This window comes from Dinoponera quadriceps, unplaced genomic scaffold (genome assembly GCF_001313825.1).
Source record: "Dinoponera quadriceps isolate SergipeBrazil2010 unplaced genomic scaffold, ASM131382v1 scaffold458, whole genome shotgun sequence".
Taxonomy (NCBI): Eukaryota; Metazoa; Arthropoda; class Insecta; order Hymenoptera; family Formicidae; genus Dinoponera; species Dinoponera quadriceps.
Genome location: NW_014554796.1, coordinates 1,787,636 through 1,809,499, shown reverse-complemented (window position 1 = coordinate 1,809,499; position 21,864 = coordinate 1,787,636). Strand labels below are relative to the sequence as shown.

Here is a 21,864-nt window from a genome sequence, read left to right as displayed (position 1 = left end):
CTATCAAGACGCGAGATGACAGCCGCCCGGGATGACTGTGCATCGAAATTTTGGGACAACCAATCGACACTGTGAGAAAGGGATTACAGTGTTTCTAGACGTTCCGAATCCGGATCTCGATTCTGGTCGGAACTTGAATATAAATTATCCCGGTTACCTGAACAGTACGGATCGATCTCGGATAATCAGACATCCGAATACCTGAGTGGATACCTTTAACCCTTAGCTGACACACGGGGTTAAAAGTACCCCAGAGTGTTTTTGAACGCAAATTTTTTATAGCTGCGCGCCAAATTTGGTTCTGTGGCATCACCTAGTATTAGTCGAGGCTTGACCCAATATTGATAAATAAAACAATTATACACATTTTTTCTCGCTGGGGTCCAAAATACCCCCTATAGCCCGTACATTATTATTTTGACGTGTGTCAGCTAAGGGTTAATATCTCCACCGGCAACAAATTATGATAATCTATCTCTCACCTCTCGCCACCGGAAAGCAATATTGTTAAAAAAAAGTAACATACACGAGTATAAAAAAGATACGAAGACTGAAGATCGGGTAAAAGTGCATTTTGCGCTTTTAGCGGTCTAGAAAACACGGTCCGCTCGCCTAAGACTACAAGTAGATGGAGAGGAGGTCACCGAGACTACCAAGAAACGTAAGTCTGCGGCTCGACGGAGACCGACCCTCGATCGCGTAGAACGCAGGTGTGGGATCGCTTTCAAAAAGAGTCGTCGTCGTCTGTTTGCTTCGTCTCGTCCCAACGATATTGAGGCGGCTTGCCGCACGAACGACGCGACTCTGAAGATCGTCTCCTTCACGGTCCTACACGAGACCGCCTCCGCTCGTTCGAGTCTCACCTGGGAACTAACGTTCGAATTTGCGGCACTGGAATGTCCTCGAGAAACGCGACGACTCCTGTCGACGAGACGACGACGACGGCGGCGGCGGCGGCAGCGGCGTGGAAGAGACGCGTCTAAATCGATATTCTTCGCAAGAGAACGTCACAGTCGCACGTGTTAGCCGAGGAGAAACTTTTCGTCGAACGTCACTTCGATCGTATGTATATATATCGTATGTATATCTAGTGGAAATGGAAGATGCGTTAACGCGCGCTTTATTGCCCTATGACCCTACGGGAAGAACGAATCGTCGATTAAACCGGAAGAAGCCTCGAGAATGCGCGAAGACTCGACTCGCGGAACCTCCTCGATCATCCTGGTCAGTATTGTAGCAAAAGACTCGGCTTGGGAAACCGAAGGAGAATCGTTACGGCGATCACTTTTTCTACGAGATCGAATTTATACATCGCGCTCCCGTCGGCTCGATATAGCGCGCCATTCTCCGTATCGGCGACTTCTCTCTCGGAGTTCCTTCCAAACTTCGGCCGAGCACCTTAGCGTTGTTTCTTCATTTTCGCGTCGCGATCGGCGCTGTCGATGGGCGAGGTGCTGGACGTGACCTCGGGTCACCAGGCCTCCGTGTATCGAACGTCGAATTCCTGCAAAGCCGGCAGCCGTTTCTTCAGCGACTCGAACGTCTGCGCCGACAGCTTCGTGCTGTTCAGATTCAGTTTCCTTAGGCTGGTTAATGCTGCAACACAATCGGCGATATTTTCTTTCGAGCGAGTAAGTGAGCGCAGTAAGTAAGTAAGTAATGCCCTTTCCCGTGCGTTCATTAGCTCGGACAATATAATTCATTCCTCGCTAACTATTTTGCAAAATGATAGGACTTTTCTGCTCAGTTTCACCCCGTCCTACTTGCACACCACGGGAAGCAAGAATAATTTGGGACACCCTGTGTATAGTTTTGCATAATTAAATTTTAACTTTAACAAGTTAATTTAATTTTAACTCAACTTTTAATTAGTTAGTAACTTGTAATTGAACTTAAAAGAAGAAGTTACTTTATTCAACCCCTATTTTATTCCAATAGCAAATCAACGAGGACAGATTCACTCAGCAGAATATTTTCCATCCCAGCGAGAAAACTGCTTTAATTACGAATAATTCGCTAATTTGGTTACGCCAACCGAAAGTCTTGTCGCAGCAATATTATCTTTCTCCGTCTACCGTTCCTCCACGTTCGAGATATACTCACAGGCCAATGTGGAGATGCCTTTGTCGGACACGGGCGTCTCGCAGAGATTCAGGACCTGCAGCTTCTGCAAGTGCTCGCTGATCATCTGTAGGCCGGCGTCGCCGAATTGCGTGGCCCACAGGTTCAGGTACCTCAGCGCCGGTAATTTGATCAGCTGCTCCGCGCACGCGGACGTCACAGAGGTGAAGGCCAAACTGAGGCACTCGAGGTTGCCGAGGGCACGACCGCCCAGCAAAAGGGCGACGTCGGCGTCGGTCGCTCGTACCGGTAACGTCAGTTTACGCGGTCCGCCCTTTTGTTGCTGGCGAGAAACGGCCGCACAATTATTCATACATTTTCCAATTGTTAAATTAAGTGGGTTTTACATTATTCAAATATACGCTCCGGCGAGGCGTTGCTTTACGCTCTGCTGCCTACCGGGAAGTAGATACCGGTAGGAAGTGGTTAGACACTCACGGCCTTATCTCAACGGAACTCCGCAGTCTTTCCGATTGCAAAGCAGGCGGACTACAGTGAAAAATCAATTTAGCTGGAAATAGGCAACGAAAGCGGCATTTTTGGAAACGAAATTTCTAGTTCCGATAAAGCAAATTTGCTTCTCTTCGACGAAAGTGCGCGTTTAATTGCCCATTGTCAGGTAGATCCGACCAAACTCATTTCTCAGTGCAGAGCCGTTCGATCGATCACAAAGGCGCTGAGACTCGAATGATTCGCTTACCAGCTCTTGCAAGTTCTTCTGTCTCTGACAGAGAGCGACGTAGCGCTCCTTCCCGGATTCCGTGGACTCGAGCGCGTTGACTATCTGAAGCCTCGCCTCCTCGTTCGCCAACAAACGCCACTCGAGCATCAGGCAGAGCGCTTCCTGCGCGGCGTCGCAGCCCCGCACCGCCAGCAAGATGCAATCGTCGCCCGCTTGTTTCAGCAGCGACGCGATAAATCTCTTTCGACGGCAGCAACACGCCAGCAGGGTCGTGAGCTGTTGGAAAAGGGGAATTCTATCGTGAGCGTAATCCACTCGAACGAGCAACATATTGCGCACGGAAGAAATTCCAGGCTTATATTCGTTATCTCATATGAAGATAAAACCTGCTTACACAAAGAAATGTTATATAGTTCCATTAAAAAGATCGTATTCGAAAATAATTCTTGCAAATTGAGAAGAAAAGGATATTGGATAGAAATCAAGATGTCTTCGAACCGACGCAATTCATTTCATTCAAGTCTTCATATCCAATATTTTTTACACAGAGAGAGAATTTCTTCATGGGTAAGCAAGTTTTATATTCATATAAGATTATATATTCTTATTTGTATATGACAATACGAGTATTGAATAATTCTTTCGTGTACATATGTTTATATTATAAAACTTGATACGAATTTTTTCCCACGTGGTAACGACCGATCGATTCGTGAAAATTTCGCGACAATGTTAACAGCATTATCGCTGAATTCGCGAGTTGACGGCGATGGGATTCGTCCGATACAAAACATCCGTCGCGACGAACGCTTCCTGCGCACCATTCATTTTGCCCGCAATCAGCCGGCAAACCTCATTAATTCCGCGCGGTGACGGCGATTCAGTTCCACGGTTATACTCGAGATTGGAATGGACGCTGTCAATACTGGCCCATTGAAGCCTCTTGCGTGGCGATTCATGAATATTCAGACGGGTCTTCCGATCGAATCGCGTGAGAATAATTCGCCGGCCGTGATGAATTGTTTCTGAACGACGGATCTTATTCCAGGGTTATCGCTAGGAGAGCCGGACTCTCTCTCGCGAGACTGCAATAATCGTTCCACGTGTATAGTAAATTCTGTCTCGGTTGCGCCGATAAGCGCGATAGTGGCGTATCTATCCTCCGCTCGATATTTATATCTTTAGCCAAATGTGACCCAAATATAGAGCGAAGCGAGACGTGCGCGAAATTAACGAGACAAATGTTACGTTTCGTGTGAGACAATTCCTGAACATTCAAGTTTATACAGAGAGACTGTCTCTTTCGTTGAAAAACCGTGAATGAAACCTCTTTGAGAGAGAAAGCTGGAGAGAATGAGAGATCGCGGCACTCACCATCTCGCCGAACAGCTCCCCGCGGTCTGGACAGGCTGGACTGGACGGTGCGGCGATGTGGATCCAGCCTGGACGCGGTTCCCTAACGGGCAGCAGCACGCGATGGACCGTGCATCTCGGGTCCTTCGCTAGTCGTTCCATCACGCACATCAGCACGGATTCTTGCACGTCCCTCATGGCCAGAGCCTCCTCCGGGAACGGGACGGGCTGCAACAAGGCGCCGAGACCCGGACGCCAGTCGGCGTACTCCGATCTGAAAAGCCGAGTTCGTCGCTGCAACGCTCAGATTTGAGACAGACGTAACGTTTTTTAGTGACGACTTACGCGACATTCAGGACGAGCAGGTAACATTGTAACGGCGGCAGCGACGGCGGTTTGTCCTCGTTCGATGACACGCGACTCGACACCTCGAACCTGCAAACCGTTCTTTCTTTCTCTCTTCATTGTCACTCGGCTGAAAAACTCACCTATGGAATATAGCCGCGACGCAGATGGACACCAGATTGGGGAGCACTCTTGGGTGCGGACAGTCGCTTCCCGGCCCGTGGACCGACGAGATGTAATCCCTGATCGCCTGTTCGCCGTCATTGTTCTCGTACAAAGCAGCGACGAAAACCTGCGCGTATAAATAACACTCGATATTTCAAAGTGTTTGTTTGTTGCATTTTGTGTGCCAAAGCGAATGTTATAATAAGAATAATGAGTATGTGCGTGAAATATGCATAGAAAACAAAGTTTGGCTGAATATAGCTGACGATGAGACGTGTAACAACAGACGTGTAATTTTTACAAAAAAATTCAGGTTTCATACTTCTACACCTGGTATTTCCGCACGGAGAAATTAGAGTTTGGTTTTTTCAGATTCAATTCTCAGATTGATCCAACCAAGCTGGTTTTTATTTATTTATTTGATTGCTCGCGGGAAATGATTCTTCCTTTTTGTACACAAATCATTTAAGAATAGAAAATGAAAAAAAGTAATAATAAAGAAGTACGTATAAATAAAATAAAAAAAGCAGATTATATGAAGACTCGCTTAAATGCTTGATAAACTTATAATAATACTCGAAATATATATACGTATATTTAAATAATTATATATACTTCTTTCTATTCCGTGCATTTCCATTAGATTCGCCTAATTCAAATCATAATAAAAATAATATTAATAAGAAAAATAAAAAATAATATTTTCGTATTTGTAATACAATAATAATATTGTGTGCATATATCTATCTCAACTTCGTTTTAAATTAACATCTATTATTTAGATAGTGAGATAAAGGAACGTAATTTTGCTTGATAAATACTAAATTTATGAGTGGCTCCCTTGATTGGACATGAAAGTACCGCACTCTACGAGAAAACTACCTTAATGCCAAAGGACGTCAATTTGCATAATTTATATAATTTATATGTTTTCTTTCTCATTTTCTCCCTTTTCAGTGAAATATGTTCCAAAACATTATGCTATCCTTTATAAACTTTAAATCCTTGTAGATGGATAACCGTTTCGACACGTATATTCGTAGGACAGTTTCCACTTTAATTTACATCGGAAACATGCTCCTTAAGTTTGCACAGTATGTCATGTGACACTCGGTATATATATATGAGAAGTCACGTGCATCGGATGCCCACCTGCAGCAACTTCCTCATGTCCGGCGACTTGCCAAAGTCAACGGTGTGCTTGAGGCATCTCGTGATCGCCGGGCCGAGCGCCGGGACGAGCTGCGATCGCGGATGCAACTGCGCCAACCTGGCGAGTACTCGCGCGAGTGCCGGCGGCGGCGCCGCTTTTTCCAAGAGAGGTGCCACCACGGACAGCACGGCCTCCGCCCAATTTCTACGATCGCGGACAATCTCCTCGGTCTTGCCGTCCGAATCGGAATCCACGACGGGTTCGTCGAGTAATTTGGCGACGGCCTCCAACGGGGCGCCCGCCACCCTCTCGTCCTGAAGCGGCGTCCACAAGGCGAAGTCCACCATGGTGCGCAATTCGCGCAGTATCACCTCCTCCCGCGTGCTCATGGACACCAGGTGCTGGTACTTGAAGATGCTCTTCTGCGGGCGAGCGAGTCAACTTTGAATAATTCGCTCCGGTTTCATGAAAATCGACGGGAGAGAGAGAGACTTGACGCGTTAAAATAAAATTAAGTATTCTCTCGCGGCGGGAGATGATTTTTTTCTCTGTATAATTCAAGTTCTCGCGGGAAAAAGTATCTTGTTGGCACAGCAAATTTCTCGATTATCACGCGAACAGTAAAAAGATTTGTTTTCTGAATATATTTGAATTCAAGTATGTATTCAGATTGTCAAGCGCGAACTGTCGGGGCATTAACGGACGAGTTCTTCGGGCTATTCGGGTTTGAATGTCAAAGTTCCGGTGCGTTCGTTCCCGACTGCGCGAAATTGGAGATCGCAACGAAACGAAGAGTGTCTGCCATCGAATAAGGTCAACCTCGCGCGAGAGAGTCATTGACATCCAGTCGACAATGCACACGGACGATGTTTTCATCGGGGATACAACGCCTTAAACAATAAAATTCAATCAATCGTTATAGTCGGCCGGCCGACGCGCGATTTACCCGACGAGAGCGGCCGCCGATTAATTTCCAGACCGGATATTATACCGCTCGCGACGAACGCTATAAAATACTGACGTATCCGGAGATTTGATCCGAATGCGCGCGATCGAGAACTTTCGCCTCGCGCTCTTATCGCTTCTTCGCTACTTCGGCCCCCCGGTATAGCGAAGCATTGTATACGTGTAATGCAACCGTCTGTCTGCGTTTTCCGTCGGGAAAAAAGTAATTATATTAGCCGTGTATGTATAATACAACTGAAATTTAATTAGCATGCCTAGTTTTTATCTGTGGTAGCTAAAACGTACGTACAGGGACAAAGAGAATTAATGAAAATGAACGAAATTTCAACTGTATTATGTGGACAGCTAATTTTTACCGGTGAGAGGTAGTTTTCAGTTTGGGAACTACATCTTTTTTTTCCGTGCGTCAGAGAGGCATCGAAAGGTCGATGTATTTGAAAAGAATATTCGATATCAACGTTTGCATCCGAAGCTACTGACAGACCTCTGCGAAGTTAACTCCACTTTTTTTCAAATTTAAAGAAAGTCAGCCAAGTTCTGGTTGCCCTCCCCAAAAAGTTCTCAAGTTCTTAATCGATTTTAGTAAAAGTTCCGTCGATTAAAGCGATCAAAACACTATATAAAAGGGTACAACTTCATGATTGCGTAACTTTAAAATGGCATAACTTTTTTACCTTAAATTTTAGCGCACCGATTCTCGCGGATAATCGATAGAATCTTTCGAGAGGCTATCAAAACTCTCAACGGAACGCTAAAATTCAAAAAAAGATTTCACCCTCTGGAGTTTAAAAAATTTCGAACCCTCCGTACCTTCATATGATACTTTGATCGCTTTAATTGACGGAATTCTTTTTGAAATCAACTAACTCAATCAATTTCTCTTCGGATGGCAAACAGAACTGTACTCATTTGTTTCTTAATTTTGAAAAAGTGCACTGAGAAAACCATTTAGTTGACTCAAAAATTCTTGGTGATAACCAAAATTTGGTTCTCTGACTTTCGATTCAGGGAGTCAAACTTTGTTTTTCAAAAGCAGAACATTTATTTGGCCACATCCAAACACGAATTTCGTTTGAATCGACTAAATTCCTCAATGCAGTGGACTAACGCGAGAATGTTTTACGAGAACGTGAAAAAAAAAACTACGCTAAGACGCGATCGAAGGCAATCGATTTTCACCGGGGGATAATGGCGAGCGATAACGAGCTTTTTGTACCTTCCATAATATCGAATGATACCACTGGTCCCTCGTGTAAGCGTTGCTGGCTTGCAGAAGAAGCGAGCCATCTGGCAGGACGATGCTGAGGCAGTTCTTGTAGGCGGGGTCCCATCTGGCGACAACGTACTTTCGCACCTCCGACATGCTGCTGTACGGCACGGGTTGCTGCAGGAAACCCGTGAGCTGAAAAGGAAAAAAAAAACACGAGCGGGTCAAGTTGAAAGGCTCCTCCGTGCTGTTGCTTGCGATCGACGATATTGCTAACGAGCCCGCGATCGGATTAACAGCCGTTACCGGCCACTCTCTCGCAGTTATCCATTGTTTCCGCTGAAAAGCTCGAGATATTAACGGGATGTTAATAAATACGTGTTTATCGGGCAAAATATCCGCGCGCAAAAATAGACGCCCGGCGTCCATTATTGGTGTGTCGGATTGCGTACGAAGGAACGGTTAATGAAAACACCGATATGCTATTAATAAACTCGACAACGGTAATAATTAATCGTAAATGTAGTAATCAATACACATCCGAGCTAACCATCTCGTTCATTATATAATTAAGCCGCGGTGCGAAAGAAACGCGAGCGTTCGAACGGCAATGCGTTATTATATTCGGAATTCAATGAAACGTATCGCGTGTGGCCAAGAATTCGCGGCAGACCTGTCGTTTCCTAAACATGATGTCACGATAAAAATATTCAGACACAGCTAACTCGTAAATCGATCGCATGTCGTACGAAGCAGCGGAAGGGGAGGATACGTCGAAAGAAATCTATTAAACGTCCCTCGATCATTATCGACCATTAATCGTTTCGCGGCCTTCGTAATCGCGGATTATTAACGCCGTTTGACGTACGCACGCGACAAAAGAACGTCATCGCCGATTACATAAATTCATCTGCGCGTGGCGGATAATGAAAACGCTCGAGCGTAATTCCGGTGTTATTCCGCGAGACTCGTCAATACCAATACACGTATCGAGCAAAGTTTTGCGCGCATTTTCTCGTGCATTGATCGAAAAACAACCGAAGAATATCTCTTGCAAATATTCCATTATAATTGATTATCTCGCAACAAAAGCGGAAGATTATACAACGTAATTCGTCCGCTTGTCATTGATTCGATGTCAACATTGAAATCGCGCTTTTCAGCCTCGCAAAGAAAGGTAAGGGTCATTCATGATCCCAGCAAGACGTTTGTTATAATATTCTTGAAATATATATTCTTGCTTATTGTTCCATACACATGACATGCTCTTGTCATGACACGCGTGCATACACGAGTACCATTGTGACACGTACGCGACATATCATTGTATGAAGATGCCAGAATATATTTAAATAAGAAGCGTCGGCAATTTCTATTATAAGTTTAAGGAGTTTCACGCGTTTACTTCGCACAAAAAATCTCAGGCAGACTGCTACATGACTGAATTTGCATCCCGTGACGCGTAGAAAAAAAATTTAGTATCAATTTAAGACTTCTTATTCATTTCTATTCAAGTACTGTCGTACACGGAAAGAAAAAGATATTAACTAAATTAGTTGTAATATATAGACATAACTTTCGCAACGGAAGCAATTTTAATTACTGCAAACTTTTTTGCTAATGCAGCAAAACGTATTATCATAAATGATATTTACGATATTATGTTTGCTGCATCGGTAAAAAAAATTTGCTAATGCAGCAATTAAAATTGCTTACGCTGCTAAAATTTTAGATATTCATATAACTAATTTAATAACTGAAGCTAATTTTTTATGTATACTTAAGCAACGTATAATCTTATAGATCATGTCATGTGTATAGAACAATAAACAAGAATATATATTTCAAGAATATTATAACAAACGTCTCGCTGGGATCATGAATAACCTCTACCTTTCTTTGCGAGGCTGAAAAGCGCGATTTCAATGTTGACGTCGAATCAATGAGAAGCGGACGAATTACGTTGTATAATCTTCCGCTTTTGTTGCGAGATAAGATAATCAATACATATAATCTTACAGATTATGATAGATAATTTCCTTACATGAAGGTAAGGAAATTCTACATATAGTTCTACTAAAAGTATTATACTCTTGTTATTCAAGAATATTTTTTTATGAATTAAGAGGAAAAAATATTGATTGGAAGGAATGATATTTTAAAACTGATACAATTCTTAACTTGAACATAAGAAGGATAAGAAGGAACTAAGGAAAAAAAGCTAATTCTTTTTTCTGTGAACGACTATAGTTATAAAAATTCCCTATAAAAATTTCCCACAGCTAAAATTAAGTCTGGTAACTAAATTTATGTATTATATGGACAGCTAGTTTCTAACTATGGGAACTAATTCTGTTCTTTTTCTTAAAAATGTCGTTCCTCCATCTAATATTCTTCCTCTCCATGAAATTTATTCTTGAGTAATAAGAGAATATATTTTTAGTGGAACTGTGTATAGAATTTCTTTATATAAGCAAATTTTATCTTTATATAAGATTATATATATTCTTGCTTAAATATGTAAGAATATGAGTCTTAAATCGATACTATCCTTTTTCCGAATGAAATAACCAATATTAGAATGACCACGTTTTCCATCCTATATGATGTTATTAATTACAATAACCGTTTCGAAAGTTTTCACTCTTTCACCGGTTTCTTCGAAATTCCGTTCAAGACTGAACTGCAATTGAGATTATAATGTAGAAAGCGGCGTACGAATTAAGTAGGTGTGAATTAATCAACGCAGAATTTAGGCGCGACCGGGCCTTCTAAAGCGACGCGATCACCAGGGCGCATAAAACGATTCGCCCGGCGAATCTGACGACAAAAAAGCCGACTCGGCGAAGGAGCGTGGAACACGCGAGAGTGAGCGCGGTAGAGGAAAAGGGACGATGAGCTGAGGAGAAGTTGCATAATGCAACCTGATGAGGACAATGCGCCCAGGTTCGCGCATCACTCGGCGTCTCGAGTTCTGAGACTGCACGGGGCATGATGTCGACCGTGTGTAATATCGACGACTAATACAGAGACGCGAGTATCTGCGTGTGGAATAGTGAATGACGTCAGTGAGGCGTGAATCTAGGCCGAGGGTTGAACGACTGTTGGAGCGGGCTCGGCCGAAACTGGGACGCCGCATCCCCTCGCGGCCGAAAGGCGACGCCGGAACTCGCGGTGTCTGTCGCGAATGTTCGCGGCGGTCTATCTCAATCAATGTCCGATCGGCCGTTGTTACTTTGTGCATCTTGACTCCTCGAAGCCCGGACGACTGGAAAGATTGGGAGAAAAATTCTGCCCTCGGGCTGAATCGCGGAGAAAAGGGGACACGAGTTGCAGCCCTCTCCAGCCCCGCAGTTCTGTCCGAGATCGTTTTTGCTTCCCTGTTACGTGATTCCATGTGATTCGAGCGAGCGTTCTTTGTTTCAAGAACATCAACCCTTCGAGTGGCATAGTCAGTCTCTCGTTTTCCAAAATGAAATCATTAAATACTTGGCAATTTATTGCTGACAAAACAGCTATGTGGTTTTCAAGTAGAAGGAAGTTCCGATAATTTTTGGAGATCTTTTCCAACAGCTCGAAAGGGGGAAAGATCGAGGAAGACACAAATGGTTGTCACTCCGAAGATAGTACGTTGCCACTCGGAGGGAAACAAAGTCATAAAATGTCAGATAAAACGGAGATGTAAAAGTGATTTCGGATCAAATATATCCGAACGGAAACGACGAAGAAGGATGTAGAATAAGGCGGCCTGTATATTTTCTTAAATAGATTTCAAAAGACGGCGATTAAAAATGACTTAGGATCCGCGCCCGACGAGATAAATATGCAAATCGACGTTTCGAAGCGAACAGCTATGCATACTTATCGCGAGGAACGATCGAGCGATATTTATTTTAAATACCACACACGTCGTGTTCGCGGACGAATGTGTCGTTGAATTTAATCTTTATTGGCGTGCAAAACACGGCGCTAACGCGCTCGAACAAATTGCGTTGTTTGCGAATAAAGTAGCATTTTTCACGAATCCGCGCCGCTCGAAGGGCGCATCGCGCAATTAACACGGAGTCTTTCGCCGTGAGAGAGCGCCGATTCAAGGTCATCTTTTGTAGATGATCTCACTCGGTTCTTTTTATGTATCTGCGCTACGCGAAGATCGCCTATGCATATACATGCAACGACACTATGCATATTCATGCGTGACGTAAACGATAACGAAACGACTTTAACGTCCATTATTTCACTGGAAAGTGGTTGAATTTCGTGACTCAATAATAATAAGAATCCACCGGCAGCTCGATTATTATACCCGTAACTTTGAGGCTGCATACATCCGGACGGAACGAAGAAAACGCCCAATGTTTGAATTTTTCTGCCGACCATATTACTGACTTTATGAAGATGTCCTTTGTGAGGGATGATTATACATACCGTTATTTACATGAAGACCATTAAAAAAACGTTCATATGTGACGCTCTTACTATTGCTTATGTGAAACTCGTCAATCGACACCGAAAATATCTTGGGAATTATATTGGACCGCATAATAAGTCACCTTTCTCTCTTTCTTACGTAGCATCTGCACTTCGTTTTATTTGATACTTCTCTTTATAACTATATACTTAATAATTTTCTATCCTTACGCTCGAGAGAAAACCTTTCCCAGAGCGCATAATAAATCATCTCTCTCTCTCTCTCTCTCTCTCTCTCGGCTCACATCTAAACCATCCAATTAATGCATAATGAGAAAGATGTGTGTTTCTATAATTAAAATAACCGGATAAGGCTATCTCACGGGAACGTCATTACGCGATAATGCGTAAAAACAGGAATAAGTGAATGACACGCGTGTGATCCACTCGCAATTCGTTATCGCGTGGGCAAATTGCGACTCTCTCTTTCTCTCGAGTACGCCGACATCGGGATTTTGTATCGGCAGCGAATGTAAATTCCAGAGCGGCTTATCGCTAGTAAATTACGTCGGTTACTCATTTTGCGCTCCACTGTCTCTACCACATCCCTCTTTAAATTGCGCGTTTGTTCCCGAGACACATAATCGACGCGACCGTTTACCGAAACGCCGCTGCTCGTAATTGCATATCATCTAAATCTAATTGTTCGAATGCTGACGACGACGGGAGACACCGGCTATGCGCGCGTCACGAGGATTCGCGCGCTTCCTGTTCGTCGTGATTGTGCAACTGCAGATTAGCAGCGGGTGGCGTGACGGGAGTTCACGTGAAAGAAAGGAAGGAGCCAGACAGCTCGTGCTCGCTCATCGCCTTTGTGTCATCATTCATGAATAATATTACAATACCTTAAGGCCGTCACCGGACAAACGAACTTTCACCTTTCACGATATAACGAAACGTAAGACCTGAAGAAGTGCCCTGGAGAATTAGAGAAACGAAACGGTCGGGGAAGGCCGCGCATTCTTCAAGCATCAGAAAGCACTTCGTTAATCGATCGAAATTCAACAATTTTTAACTATAAAAACTTGACATATATAAGCTTAAAACTCTCGGTCTAAGGAATGGCAAGGTGTACATGAAACAGCGTGTATATCCGTGAAAAAAAAAGAAAATTGAAACCGCAACGTTCCTGCTGATGAAAGTTCGATTCTGGCTAAGGAATTCGTATCAATTTCGACGATTCGTGCCGGTTATTTTGCCGTCCGCGAGGTGAATGAAGTTTAATGGAAGTCAGAAGAAATGACGTCCGACCTGGTGTTCACGACTGTAACGGGAGCGCGATATTGCGACACCAAGTGCACTGTTATTTTCCAGGAATATCGTTGCGAACAAGGTGGTCCCTCTTCTCTCTCTCCATCTCAACGCGCGATGGAAGTCCAATTATAAAGGAAGGGCGGAGATGTGTGCCGCAAAATCACACGTGTCCAATTTGTCGTCGCCCGCGAGATTGTTACGAGGTGCGCGCGATATTCATGTCGAATACATATGCAACGTTATACAGTTCGGAACTATCGGAGGTTGTTACGAATGTGGATCGATGCAATTTCTGAAATAATTTACATTAGATTTTCGAGTTTCCACCAAGGGAAACGATTTCTACCACATATGTATTGAAATATTATACAGCTCATTGCAATTAGGAAAAGATTGACTATATGAGAGCTATTTTTAAACTAAAATTGACGTTTCTTACACGTGTTCCTTGAGGTTAGCGTGCTATTTTTAATTCCTATTTTTAAGATTTTCTTAATTAAAAAGAAGATTTCGACGAAAAACTACTATGATATTAAAGATTGACATTATTCGCAAATTTCAGAATTATTGACCATTTTGTCTCGAACATACAGCGGTGTAAAATTCATAATTATAGTAATACATATACACATATTTAAACAATTATATGTAGTTCTTTCTATTATCTATGTATCCTTATTAGATTAACTAATGCATAAAAATAACATTAATAAGAAAAATAAGAAATAACATTTTCATATTTGTAATATTATGTATGTATATATCGATATCAACTTCGTTTCCCAAATTAACATTTATTACTTGAATAGTGAAAAAAATGCATAGAGGCGTAATTTTAGTAGATAAATATTAAATTCAAGAATGACCCCCCTTGACGTGCTGCTAAAAATCGCAAGTCTACTTTACCGCTTCTCTCTTGCGATAATGACGAAAGTGATCGAAGATAGACGCAAACGATCGGTATTTTTGTACGCCGATTATTTCCGGCGTTCACCGCGAACGAGGTCGTCGACCACCACCGGGGCGACGGCTTTAATTCCTGAGAGCCCAATACACACGTGGGTCGCGTATTTGATAAACAACTCGGTTTATAGCGCAGAGAAACACGAAAAACGGCGCCCGCCTCTCGGTGTTGTCGCAAATTTATCGAGTCGCGTGTTTATCGTTTCCCCTCGCTCCTCCTATCGAAATCCCGGCGTACACGTGCGTACGTACGTGCGTGCGTGCGACGCGCGTACTATCTTTAACGAAGTCACGATGCGGATGCAAGGTAGGGAGGGCCGTTTCTCTTAAAGCGAATCAGCTGTAACGTTTCCGATTAAATCAGTAAAACATATTTCGCCAATATATTAGAGAATATTCACTGATTTTCAGTAAAAATACTTCACTCTGGCTGGTGAAATTAAATTTCACATTTATATGCGGAAAAAAATTAATTTTAAATCAATGATAGATATTCTCATATGTAAGATGTATATACACGTGTATTATTTGATCGAATTTTTATTCATGCAAGTATTATTCGCACTCAATTCAAAACTAAAAAGCTTCTAAAAATATCGTAATATTATGTATGAAAATATCTATCATCGATTTAAGATTTTTTTTTTCTGTATCATATCCCTATTGTTAGCTAAATCTTTTCAATGAGCTTTTACCGATTGCGGTGTTATAACTGATTCCACTGTTTTCCAGAGATAATACACTTATTCCTTTCCAGACTCCGCCCTAAGCTCGACTGTCTTGATTCCCATATCGCACGCGAGTTGCATTCGAGTGCCTCAATTTCGCGTCTCGAGCAAGCGTAATTTCGTTGCCGCCGGAGATACGTTCGAAAACATTATTCCTCTTTCTCGAAGTTACTTTGTTTCGAAATGGAACTTGCCTCTCGCCGCTGTTTTTCATGCGTCATCGCGATATCGTCAAGTAATCGAGAATTTCTCTCCCGCGCGAAACAACGCAGAAGGTGATTCCCTGTGGTTGGTGAAATGTTTGGCGCTTTGCTCGGCGGGATCAGTTTGAATCGCCGCAGAAAGCACGTGAACCGACCGTAATACGTCGGCCAAAAATAATCCGCGCCCGTAGAGACGTCGGTCGTCGACGAGCCGATCGCGAACACCGACGAAAACAATACGAGATAAACGGTGACGCGCGGCGAAATGAATCGATTGTTGGCGAGCGATAGCAGATTGCGATTCGAAATATCCTCGGGAGATTGGTAACAAACAAACGGCCTTCCCCGAGCGGAATGATATACGGCAAACACTGCGGCGAATCGCCGGACGCTGTTATGAGATCAGAATTACGCCCGGTGTATTTAATATCGCACGCTCGCGGCAATCGTGCACATCCCGAATCGAAATTTTTCATTTCTACGTTGAGTCTTCACAGAAATAAGTTCCCATTTGTATCATCAAAGGGATTGTCATACGTAGGAAATTTCATCCTCTTAGAGCCAAAATTTTAGTTCGATATTAAATCTTCAAGTGGAGAAAATGGCAAACAGCTTCCTCATTTGTAGCACCAAAGGAATACGATAGAAGACCTTTGAACACTTAATGTAGAACTAAATCAGACTTAAACTGAGACTAAAATTTCAACTCGGGGTGTCTCGCACTTAAGGACGCCTCGCGCCTGTGTCAATCTAATTGCAATCAAGTATTTTCAGCGATAAAAGCCGCGAGCGGCGCATATTAATGTCGCTTTCATTACTCACGATCGATGGCAATTAAGGCGGTTTTTTAGCCGTGAAGTCGGACGAGGTAGGTTGAAACGTCGCCTGCTCGTCAAGTAGATGCGGACCGTGTATGTTCAGCCGGTGGAAGCGAACACGACGGCCATGGTACGCGCGTCCGAATTTTAATGTTACTTTGGTGCTCTCAAAAACGGTTTGCGTCTACTTAAATGGCCTAGACTGTGATGAAAACCTACTTTGGCGCTTGAATTGTACACACAGGAAAATATATACCGCATATGTAAATGTTTCGATGTCACTTATTTTATAAATTTATACATCCGCAAATTTATTCAAAATATTTTTTGAATCCCAATAAGTTTGCTACTTTAATCATTAATATTATGTTATGAATATTAAATGACTAAATAATTAAATGAATATTAAAATAAAACAAAAATCGAGTTGTTTGTTTCAATTAACCGAATTCAATTCTTCTTCGACAAAGTTTTTATAATATTCTTGAAGAGAGAATACATTTTTCTGTTAAAGTACGTGATAATGAGTTCTAACAATTGTGTGTGTGTATCTGATAAGATATTTTAAGATTGTTATCAAGAAATTATTCTTTGTTGTAGATAACTATTACTTAAAAGATGGAAAGTATAGGACAGTGTAACTTTTCTTGGAAAAGTAAAATCGGTAGAATATTTTTTCTGTGTGTACAAATTTAATTTTAACACTATTCTGAACTAATTTTCCAGCCTATTTTCACGCTAAAACAGTGAAAACTTGAGACATCGTCAAAATAGGAGTAAATTATATTATTTGAGTTGAAATTAAGCCTGTTTTGCTTAGTTCTTATTGTGTGACGCTTCATGAACGCTTGTTCGGGGGATTAACCCTATCCTCGCATGGTGTAGACCCACACAGTACACGTTGTATATTACGGGTACGCGAATTTCGAGCTACGGAATTTCGCCGATGTTTCGGCGCTCGCGCGTACATGAATTGTCCCGAAAATTACACAACAGCAAAGTTACACACCGGCGAATCAATCGCCTCGCCTCGTCGATTAATCGCTGTCGCAATCAATCGTGTAAATTCTCCGCTATAATTACTCCTCAACACGGGAGACTCACGTCAAACGTTAACGTTAGTCTTTAAGTTAGTTAACGAACATCCCCGAATAGAAATATATCTAGTCGGTCTGAAAGCTACTAGTAGTTAGCTAGTACAAGCTAGATTAAATTTTCTAACTCATTATTGGTTCGTTATTGGCAGATTATTCTACTAAAATGTCGAATCAACAACAACGTCTGACAAAACAAAACTGTTTCTGCTCTAATTACGAACAACTCACCGTTTTATCTACGTCAACTGAATTATATCGCAACGAACATACAGTGGCAACGACGGATTCGCTACAACACTAAAATTACTTTTCTCCTTGTGACAACTAGTTACATGATTAGTTTCATCTCCTAACTGTAATTTCTCTAATTCAATCTTTCGTTCAGCTAACTTATTTATCTGGCCATTAACCAGCCACTAGGAGGAACGAGCGTTACATTATCCGGCCAGTAGAGACATTAGGGACAAATTTACCACCTCGTGTGGCTGGACACCCACGAGGCTCGATTTCTGCCAGAGAAATCGTGCGCGTTTTCCACGGATTTCCACCGTTGAATCTCATCACGTCGCTCTCTCTCTCTCTCGATCCACATCGCGTTAGATAACAGTGCGAATCCTCCCGTTATTAACCTTTATTATATATGTGCCGTTCACATTCGGCCGAGCAGTGCGATGAATGCAACCGCGCGGTTGAAATACGGAGCGCGATGAATTACGCGCGCCTACACCCACCTAACGCGCTTTACATGTATAACTTATCACACGTGAATTTCCAATTCGGAATGGATCCAATGCATCGCCCCGCCGACGAATTACGTTTTAACGGCACCGAGGGGAGGAGGCGGCAAAAGACGGCGCCGCGGCTTTACGACTGCAATCTGAACGCCGGCCGAAATTTTTCAGCGCGCTCCACTTCGGCTCCAGTCGCGCCAAATGTTTGCGCTTGCCTGCCAAACGCCGCGTTAGGCGAGACGACGGCTGCTTTATGGATTCTTTCATGTTCCAAGAGGCGCGAGGAGAATGAGCTTGTATTTTTACGGCTGCTAACGGCGCTATAAAAGCTCTAGCTGGCTGGCTGGCTGGCTGGCTAGCTAGCTAGCTGCGTCTCTCTTTCGCGCGATTGTTTTATAGACGCCGCGTTTTGTTCCAGATATATCGAACACGGCGAGCGAATCGTTATACGACTGTGTCCGGCTGTGAGGCTCACTGGAAAAGTCGCGCGAGATCGCGAAAAATTAACGAACCGAAAAGAAAGAGAGAAATAAGTTTTTATGAAATAAACCTTATGTCCTACAAATAAATTGTTAAGCATTTTTTCTCAATGAAGACGCGCTTTTGAAGCTCTACTCTCATTTTAACTGCAATTGTCCATAACTGTGAGGAAAAATTGCAACATTCAGATTATAACATTTGTCGTATATAAATTAAATACTCTGTCAATTGCATTGATCTCGTGTCTGAACAAAGTTAAATTTCGAAATATCTGACTTTCAAAGGTCCACATGTATATTTTTCACTGCATGCGGATATTTTTTTTATTGCCCATAACTGAAGATTCAGACAAAGTACTTTTCAAGCGCTAATTGGAAACCGTGGCGATTTTGCCGCTTGTTTTGCCGCCATCTCTCACTGTCCGCCGCGTTCAACAGCCGTGAAAACGACTTAGCCCGCTGCAGAGGCGGGCATCGTTTCATTATCTCTAATACTTTAAGCCGCTTTGCGCTTAATTACGAGGATTAAAGTAATGCACAGATTCGCAGGCCGCGTCACCTCATTATAGGCGGCACCGGCGGTGCCTTCGCCGTGGCGTGTAATTATTTCCGCGTGCTCGTCGGTTCACGCTCTATATACTTTTAATCGGCTCCGAGGAGGATGATGACATGTTAATACGCGAATTCGCGCCAAAATGCGGAAACATAATCAACTAAAACGACGTGCCTCTTAGTGCGTATCCTGGTGTTCGACGTATACCGCGTCGTAATAATATATATTTTATCGTCGAGTTAAATCAACTGATTCGATGATCGGTCTCTTTTCCCCGTCGGTCTGCTGCATCGTTACGTTACACGATGATTTCACCCCTCTAACGGCAAGGTGGATTTTCGACATATCCAAGAGAGCGGATCCATGCTATTCATTTTTCATGTAACCAATGTGTAACAAAATAGAGAGAGAAATGGCAAAAGAAGCAAATAATAACGCGAAACATTCCTTCAGAGGAGGAACAACGCGTGCACGTGCGTGAAACAAACGATCCCGGGGTCAATCTGACCCCATCTTATCGTTAGAGGATTAATGTGGAAACTGTAAGTCCGCGGCATATTTGCCGGTCGGCGACATTTCAAAGGGGCTGTTTCACTTTGTCGAAAGATTTAGGACTATCTCGGGACATTCTGAGAACCTGTCGGCTTGGAAATCCCCGTGTTCCAAGCCAACGACGCTTCTCTGGCTTGAGTGACTCAAATCTTAACAATTCCATCATTCGCAACCACGAGAAAAGAGAGAGAGAGAGAGACAGAAATAAAGAGAGAGAGAGAGAGATATTGCCACTGCGTGGCAACAGAGCGTCCGTCGACGCGCGTGTGTATAAAAGCCGCATCTTCCGTTTCGCGGCTTTTTCTCGCGCGCGAGATCCGCTACCACCGACGAAGGTGGGATTCTCGCCGACTGTCGACGGCGAAGGCCAGCGAAAAACGAGCCGTCGCTGCCGCCGACCGGTATTTTACGCGGCGCTAGGCTCGAAGAGCAAAGCGGCGGCGGTCGTCGCTGCTGAACACGTAATTCAGGGTCAGCTTTGACGTCAGTAGAGCACACGTTCGTACACACGCACGCACGCACGCACGCACGCCCGCCCGCAATCTCGCACGCTCGCGCGTAGAACCGTGTCCGCCGCGCGAGCGAACATCGGCTTGCGCCGATTTGTTCGCGATACAGCATTGTTGTTGGAATGTCTATAATAAGAACGTGGACACCGTCGCTCCGTGGCCGCCGTATTTGTGTTTAAACCGGAAGTTCACAATCATGATACGCGGAATGTTCGAATACTATTGAAATAGGTGCAAACCAAAATGAATTAATAATCAATCGTAATATGAAACGCATTAATTCACACGGAAAGAAAAGTCTGGCTTCATTAAGCAGAATGGGAACGATCAGATTTTGATTGGAGGGAACAGAATTCCTGGTTTTTATGGCGGTTCTTACAACTAAAAATTTTGTTTCCTTCAACGCCAAACGCATCTGCTTGTTCCTTTCCCGGTTGATGCAACCAGACTTTTTCCCGTACACTTTTCCTTTTAACACAATTCGTGGACTTTGTAGACGGCAAATCTTTGCTTGTGTGTTGTCACTCAGCTGATAACTTTGGTGGCTTTCCAACAAGACACAAGTCGAGTGATGTCGTCATTTGTTAAGAGTGCTAATTGCTATTCGTTGAATTATTATTTTGCTGTAAGAACAAATTAGCAAATGTCGAAAGAAACACTATTTTATTCTAACAGAATATCAACTTATCCTAAGGACAAATTCACTCGGCAGAATATTTTCTATTCTGGCAACAAAACTGTTTCTGTTCTAATTACGACTAAATTTATTAATTTGGTTTTGTCAACTAAATTTTATTGTTGCAGCAACGATGGTTTCGCTCCAACACTAAAATTATTTTTCTCCATATATGGGATGCATATATATATGTATATTCTCTTGATAAGAATTTGTGTAAATTCCGCAGCATCGAGAATCTATGGAAATTTAATTTGGTATTGGGAAAACATGATCAGCGAAGAGGTTCAGCAGGTAAGTCGCGCAAGCTCCTCGCACATTATATTCTCCTGATAAGAATTTGCAAAAATGCGGCATCGAAAACCCATGGAAATTTAGTTTTGGTATTAGGAGAACATGATCAGCGAGGAGGTTGCAGGAGTTTAAGTCGTGCAAGCTCCTCGCACATTATATTCTCCTAATAGGTATCTGTGAAAATTTCACGGCATCGAAAACCTGTGGGAATTCAGTTTGGTATTAGGAGAACATGATCAGCGAGAAGGTTACAGAAGTTAAGTCGTGCAAGCTCCTCGCACATTATGTTCTCGTGATATGAATCTGTGAAAATTTGACGGCATCGAAAACCTGTGGCATAACAGGGATGTAACGAATGCTGACTTTCCTTGACATTTTTCTGAGAAAAAATAGCCTATAAATCGCCCGGAGAAACTGTGCGATTAAAAGGATACTCGGCTTCGTTCCATATGTATAGGCTTACGTGTGTAGGCGTGACCGCGTGGGGAGCAAGTAAAAAACATTATTTCCATACCGAATCTGTTTTATTTAGCGATAGATTGCGC

General features: G+C 43.0%; 1 protein-coding gene across 1 annotated transcript in view; it reads right to left on the bottom strand.

Annotated features, from left to right (window-relative positions):
• Positions 1-368: 368 nt before the first annotated feature.
• The window catches only part of LOC106741911 (C-Maf-inducing protein-like), a 42,410-nt gene continuing 20,914 nt past the window's right edge, over positions 369-21,864 (bottom strand). The window contains exons 2-9 of the mRNA XM_014614344.1: positions 8,002-8,187; positions 5,819-6,241; positions 4,645-4,793; positions 4,502-4,591; positions 4,178-4,430; positions 2,822-3,079; positions 2,104-2,404; positions 369-1,596 (exon numbers count right to left, since the gene is read on the bottom strand). Coding sequence (XP_014469830.1) covers positions 1,472-1,596; positions 2,104-2,404; positions 2,822-3,079; positions 4,178-4,430; positions 4,502-4,591; positions 4,645-4,793; positions 5,819-6,241; positions 8,002-8,187 — 1,785 coding nt within the window. The 3' untranslated portion in view covers positions 369-1,471. The remainder of the gene's footprint in view (positions 1,597-2,103; positions 2,405-2,821; positions 3,080-4,177; positions 4,431-4,501; positions 4,592-4,644; positions 4,794-5,818; positions 6,242-8,001; positions 8,188-21,864) is intronic.